The sequence below is a fragment of the Trichechus manatus genome, unplaced genomic scaffold (assembly GCF_000243295.1).
Source record: "Trichechus manatus latirostris isolate Lorelei unplaced genomic scaffold, TriManLat1.0 scaffold00232, whole genome shotgun sequence".
Classification (NCBI taxonomy): domain Eukaryota; kingdom Metazoa; phylum Chordata; class Mammalia; order Sirenia; family Trichechidae; genus Trichechus; species Trichechus manatus.
In genome coordinates, this window is record NW_004444168.1 from 2,539,286 (window position 1) to 2,546,406 (window position 7,121).

At 39.2% G+C, this 7,121-nt stretch overlaps 1 protein-coding gene across 1 annotated transcript; it reads right to left on the minus strand.

The window, feature by feature from the left end:
- Positions 1 to 5,388: 5,388 nt before the first annotated feature.
- Positions 5,389 to 6,288, minus strand: LOC101356084 (olfactory receptor 51I1-like). Its single transcript, XM_012559314.1, has one exon. It carries the CDS (start codon positions 6,286 to 6,288, stop codon positions 5,389 to 5,391), a length of 900 nt encoding a protein of 299 aa, XP_012414768.1.
- Positions 6,289 to 7,121: the final 833 nt, after the last annotated feature.

Consider the following 7,121-nt stretch of genomic DNA (forward strand, 5'->3'; position numbering starts at 1 on the left):
TCTGCCTCTTTATGTGATTTGATATTGACTGTTGTCTCTGAGCCATCAATAAGTTATTACAATTTTATTTTATGTTTGTTTAGTGTGTCCTAGCTTCTTGTTTTGTTTTGATATGCCCAAATAGGCTGTTCATGTGCACTAGTCTGATTATTGGCACCTTTGAAGCTCTGAGGTCCTGTCACCAGGTAGTTAGGTCTGTTACTAACTATGTGTGCCCAGGAGTCCATTAAATTTTCCTGTATGTATTCAGCTCAGGTGTCCAGACAGTCGGTCACCAAGTATGTGGTGCAGGCTCTCATCTACAGTCTTAGAGAGGCCTGGGTGGTTGGCATAGGTACAAGTATCTGGCTGCAGTAGGGGGTCACTCCCTGATCAAGGTAGGGGGCTGACAGCTGTCTCCGAGTGTCTGAAAGGAAAGCGTGTGTCTGTTCCCTAGACTGAGTAGGTAGGTGAGTTTTGCAGCTGGTGTATGAGCACCTTACTCTGTTGGCTGTAAGGACTGGGGGGCGCCACTTATTCTTGGACCCCGTAGCAGGTGGCTAGGTGGCGTGCGTGGAGCCACCAGTCCTCAAGCCCCTGATGTGGACAGGTAAGGTGCCTGATTAAAGGGCAGAGCAGTGTCAAACATCACAAACCTTCCACTTCACAGGTGAAAGAGATAAAGTTAGACTTCAGGTATTTACCCTGTGGTACTGTGGTTTTGAGGGTTTACACTGTTGAGATGGGTCCACACAAGTCTATGCAGGGGTGAAAGGCACTCAAAGTCTATGGACCCCTTATGCCTGTGCCTAGGCAAAGGAGCTGTGCCAACCCTAAGATCCTGGCTTAGGGTAACCAGTAGCTTATTTTTTCTGTGTTTGTTAACTTGTTCCCTCTCCAAAGCCAGAAGAATGGGTCAGGGCACCTTATGGTATCTACTTCTGGCCCAGGGGACTCACAAATTGCTGAAGCCAGCAGGGACCTGGTGCAGAGCAGGGAGGGAGGAGGTAAATGGGAGAGAGGTTTTCCCAAATAGGTGTTTTTTTTTTTTTAAATCCCCGCTGTAGGCCATACACAAGTACTTATCTTTAGCCACCTGAGTGCTGCTTTTCACTGGTTTGGAGTGTCCAGGTAGACTCTTTGCTGCCAGATCTCTCTCGATGTGGAAAGTGTCTCCTGAGCAAGTGAGCACAGCTGTTTAACAGCCTCACTGTGCACTCTGAGCTGATCCAGGCTGAAGGGCTGTGGCTTCTGCCGGGTCAGGTCAGGCAACTCCTTGTTGCTTCTGAACCGTCTCTCTCTCCCCCTGTCACTCAGTCTGATTCCTCAACTTTGCCTTGTTCAGGGCTCCTAGATATTCATATATAAAGTATTCACTTGTTTTTTTCAGGTCTTTGTTGTAAGAAGGACATAGGAAGCCCCCTGACTACTCTGCTATCTTGGCTCCACCTCTCCATGACTTCTAAAACCAGCGTGATGCAGACAAAAAAAATCCTAGACTTTTTATGATGGCTAAATTAAAACCAATATTAATAATAAATTTGACTAATGTTAGAAAAATTTTCTTGTCTTGCATGCCAGTAAAAAGTTAGCTGTGATGCAATGCACACATTTAAACAAACACACAACAACAACCCCCCCCCCACATTCTCAGTATATAACCTATACTAAATAAGACACTTTGCTTATCTTGCTTATTTTTTATTTTATTTTTTTTACCACCAAGAGGAGGAAGTTTTAATTTTATTATACAGAAAATTTTTCTTTCACAGCTGGAAACTAATTTTCCCTAACTACCACTCACCAAGACTAGTGGTTAAAAAACATTTTAAAATATTTTTATACAGATATATAAAGGATGTAATGAAAGACTAGGGATACAGAAAGTTTAAAGTTAGTTATAATTTACCAAATCCAGTTTAGAATCATTAAACATCCTGTCTCTTTATTTAGTCAGTAGATGGATTGTATTAAATGGACAATCACTTTGATTAGAAATAAAACTCAAGGTTGATTTTGATGCAATAAAAAATGATCTGTATCTCATTGTGTTTACTATTGAACCTTCACTAGCATTTTCAGACATCACCCCTTTGGAATCACCTAATTTGTGAGATGGGGTAGGAAATTTAAAGGAGATAGAGTTGGCCCCAGGTTTTCAGAGAGCTACACGTATATGCTGACCCAGGAAATCCCATTAAATATGTTATATATGCCATAAAATCTCTTAGGACCTGATACACTCCTTCTACAGAGATACTTGACTTGTTCCTGGGGAATTTAAGTGTTAAGAATGCTGCTGCTCCTTCCACCCATGAAAAACTCAGGTTTCTATTTCATTCCACATTTTCTTTCTCTTTGTTGTTGTTAGCTGACATCAAGTGGGGCCCCAACTCAAGGTGACCCCATGTGTGACAGAGCAGAATCACTTTGTAAGTTTTCTTAGCTGTAATCTTTATAGAAGCTGTTCATCAGGCCTTTCTTTTGTGGAGCCACTGGGTGGGTTTGAACAGCCAACTTTTTGGTTAACATCCCATCACAGACCTCTTTCACCATCCAGGCTCTATTCTCTCTGTTTAGGACTCTCTCTCTCTCTCTTTTTTTTTTTTTTTTTCCTTTTTCTTCCCCTTTTCTTTTACAGTGCAAAGCAATTTTTCATTAAAAAAATTTTATACACAAATTTTTTTGGGACATTGTTCGCAATCCCTGCAATATGTCAGTGCTCTCCCCCTTTCCCTTTCCACCCTGGGTTCTCCATGTCCATTCATCTAATTTTCCTGTCCCTTCTTGCCTTCTCGTCTTTGCTTTTGGGCAGGTGTTGCCCATTTGGTGTCGTGTACTTGATTGAACTAAGAAGCAGGTATTATTGTTTGTTTTATAGGCCTGTCCAATCTTTGGCTGAAAGGTGGACTTCGAGAGTGGCTTCAGATTTGAGTTAGCAGGGTGTGTGGGGGCCATAGTCTCCGGGGTTCCTCCAGTCTCTGTCAGACCAGTAAGTCTGGTCTTTTTCTGTGAATTTGAATTTTGTTCTACATTTTTCTCTCACTCTGTCTGGGACCCTCTATTGTGATCCCTAAGACTCATTTTTTTAATGTGAAGGAGACTCTTTTCTCTCACTCATCTTCCAACAATGGTAGCTTATAGCTCACATATAGCTCACTTAGGTCACAGATATATGCACTAGTCTGAATACCCAAAACTGACTTAATTTCAATGCAGAATGATTCAGGACCCCATAACCTAAGGGTCTCCCTAGTCTAATGTTTCCCAAAGTTTTTTGGAGGTCAGGGTACAAAAAATGCTATTGCGTCTGTCTATAGTCTTGATAGGTAGTGGTGCTCATAGCCAATGAAGAAAGTGAGGAAAGCGTTCATTATGGCAACCTGTGGGATTGTAGGCAATGCATAGTCTCCCCAGAAATGATAAAACTGGAGGAGAATTGTCATCGTCACCAAGTGTAAGACATGATGAGGACTTTCTACCATTTTACCACAGATACAATGTCTAGGATCTTGCACACACACAGAAAAAAGATCACAATGTGATGACCACAATGGGCAATGGGTAAAGCTTGCAAGTGAAGGTGATAACAATTGATAACAGATGCCAGCAATGAAATTAAAATAAGAGCATGAACATAAAATAATCATAGGATCATGGAAATATACATATTTATGTATTCACTTATTCAATGATTAATTTACCAAGTATCTATTGATTAGCTAATATATTCCCTGGTGGAGTAGTGGTTAAGCATTTGGCTGCTAACCAAAAGTTCAGAAGTTCAAATCCACCAGTCGCTACTTGGAAACCCTTTGGGGCAGTTCTATTCTGCCCTACAGGGTCACTATGAGTTGGAATCGATTCAACGGCAATGGATTTGATTTTGGTCTTAGTATATTCCAGGCACTATGGGAGTCACTGGATGTATATGGTGAACGAGAGAGACACAGCTCATGTCTCATTAAACTTAAAATTTACTGAGTGAGATAGACATGTAACAACCAATACACAGATATTATTTTATTACAATTGTGGTATGTGATATGAAATAAAGGATAAGAAACAAAGAGTCTCCAAGAATGCATAAGGGAGTCAAGGGGCAACCTAGTCTCAGTGGCCACTTGAAAGCTATTCTATGGGAGATATGAATACTTATAAATCCAAGAGCCCCTACAAATCTAAATAAAACAAGGCTTTCCAGTTCTTAGAAAAATTTTCCGTATCATATTGTCCTATTAACATACAGTCCGCGATGAATTCATTTCCACCCAAATCCTGAAAGCTCACATTTCAAATTTCCAAGTCAACTGAGGATATCTAGGGTCAACAAGCTTATTCTCTCTGCCCTCCAATTTGTCACCTCAACGTCCGTCTACACTAAGTTCTTTCAGTAAGGTCTTAGTTGGAGGAACTCGTGTTTTTCCTAAAGTCAGCAGCCCTCAGGAACTTTACAGATCCCTGATTTCCAAAATTCTTCCCTCTGAGTTTATTTTCAGTGTATATTCTGTTATAGGGCTTTGCTCTTAGTATCAATTTTGCTTTTAATTGGTCAGATTTTCAGTGTATACACATACTATTATATCATTCATTGTATTATTATTTCAGTGTATTATATATGTATAATTTTAGTAGCAGAAGAGAGTACTGAATACATTATTTCTGGAAAATTTTTAAACAATATAGATACAGTGAAAGTCTCCTTTGATTTCTCTTCAACCATTACAACCATCTTCATAAAAAGTAATTATTTAGTGTTTGTGCAGATTTTTAAATATATTTAAAAATTTATATTAACATATATACATATTCATAATTATTTTTATGTACTTAAAATTATTTTATAAAAATGTTATTACATACACACGCATATTTGTGTGTGTAATTTACTTTTTCTTTATTATTGATATGCCTTGAATACCAATTCATGCAAGGAAACATCAATCTACGTCTTTTTTTTTTTGACTGTTGCAGAATATTCCATAGTATAGATAGTCACTTGTGACCTTTTAGTTTTTTTTAGCCCTTTTCAAACATTGCTAAAGTGAAAATCCTTATTCAAGTCTCCCAGCCTGTGTGCAAATATCAGAGGATGAAGTAGGCTAGTGTTAAGAATGAGAATTTCTGGGTTATAGGACTCGTCCATTTTAAATTGATGCATACAACAAAATAGCTGACAAAAACTCTAAACTCATTTAGATTACCACCCATAATGTATGAAAATACATATTCCCCACACATTCATCAAAATGTAGCATTAGCAAGCTTTGTAACTTTACCAAGGTGATGATCACTCCTTCCCTCCTTGAAAAGATTTTTAGTAATAAAACGGCTGACTTGAGGGGAACCATATCTTCTGCTTTAACCCCCCTAATACTTTCTTTGAAGAAGGACTTGTATCAACCCTTGTCAAATCTGCTTGGTCTTAACACTGTATATAACGGGATTGAGTACAGATGGCACCAGAAGATAGACATTGTCCAGGAGTAGGTGGACAGCAGGTGCAGCGTGCTTCATGAAACGGTGCACCAGAGCCACACTGATTGTAGGCACATAATACACAAACACTGCACAGATGTGTGACACACATGTGTTGAGGGCTTTCTGCCACCCTTCCCCAGAGGCAATGGCCAGCACTGTGTAGAGGATCAACAAATAAGAGTCCACAATGAACAGTGAGTCCAGCCCAAAAGTGGAAGTGATGATACAGAGCCCAAGAATGCTGTTGGGACGAGTGTCCCCACAGGGCAGCTGGATCAGATCTGAGTGCAGACAATAAGAGTGGGAGAGGGTGTTGTGGCCACAGAAGGGCAGATGCTTCAGGAGAAAGGGCAGTGGGAACATGAGCATCACACTCTTTAGTCCAAGGGCAGCACCAGTACCAGCAATACGCGGCAAGGTCAAGATAGTTGTATACCGCAGTGGGTTGTAGATGGCCACAAAGTGCTCCACAGACAAAGCCAGTAGAACTCCTGACTCTATGATAGAAAAGGAATGTATGAAAAACATCTGCAGAAGGCAGGCTTCAAAGCAGATCTCATTGGCACCAAAAAAGAAGATGCCCAACACAGTGGGCAGTGTTGAGGCAGAGACACCAAACTCAGCAAAGGTTAACATAGCTAGGAAGAGGTACACTGGCTGGTGGAGAGAGATATTTTTCTTGACCACTGTCAAGATCAGGCTGTTTCCCACAAGGGCCACAAGATATGTGGAATAGAATGGGAAGATGAACCAGGGGTATAGGGCCTCTAGATCAGGGAAACCAATGAACAAAAAATATTTTGGGGTGAATTGACTGCTGTTGATCATTTTTTCCTACCTCTGGAGTCAGAAGACCTTGGCCTAGACCAAGGATGCAACCTGTAGTGAGACACATAAAGGACAACAGGTTAAAGACTGAGAGGGACCTGAAAATTGCTCTAATACTAACTGCCAATTCACATCCCTTCTCACATTCCATGCCCAGTTCCATTTATTCTTCAATACTGTATGAAAATGTGAAGTCATAACCTGCAAATAGGTATATCTATAGAATAAAGGTGTCTGGAGGGAAATTTTATTATTCACAATTCAACCTTACCTTCATAGTAATTTCACTGTGTATATCTGGTAGAATTGAATATTTCCCATGTCAAGTTTATATATATGGAACCATTAGCATACAATATAGTTTCAATAATGTTTTATTTTTGGTGAAATAATAACAGTAATAATATGATCATCAATATAAACCAGGCATTGAGTTTTCATACACACATTTTTCATTCAGGCCTTTCTCTCCTCATCCTCATAGATAATATTTATTTTTTTTATAACTGAGTAATTTCTAAATTTCTTAAAATAAGTAATTTCTTAATTTCTTAAAATTTTCTAGACTGGACATATCAACTTTGGACCTTTAAACTAACCTTATTATACTAAGTCTTTTAAAATATCTGAAATGTCTCTAAGAAATAATTTAACCCTGCTTCCTGAAAAACCAGGGGCACTGGATCTCACCCATATTAAAAAAAAAAAAAAAACTGTTGTCTACAAAACATTTTGAGCATTTAAAACAAACAAACAAAAAAGTATTTGCATGAGAAATGAATAACTGTGTAGAACTGCCAGAGTATTGAGTATCACCTGCTATGTACGCAAAA

What these genes read in the sequence shown, in the direction of transcription:
- LOC101356084 (XM_012559314.1), bottom strand. Translation starts at nt 6,288, where the DNA reads ATGATCAACAGCAGTCAATTCACCCCAAAATATTTTTTGTTCATTGGT.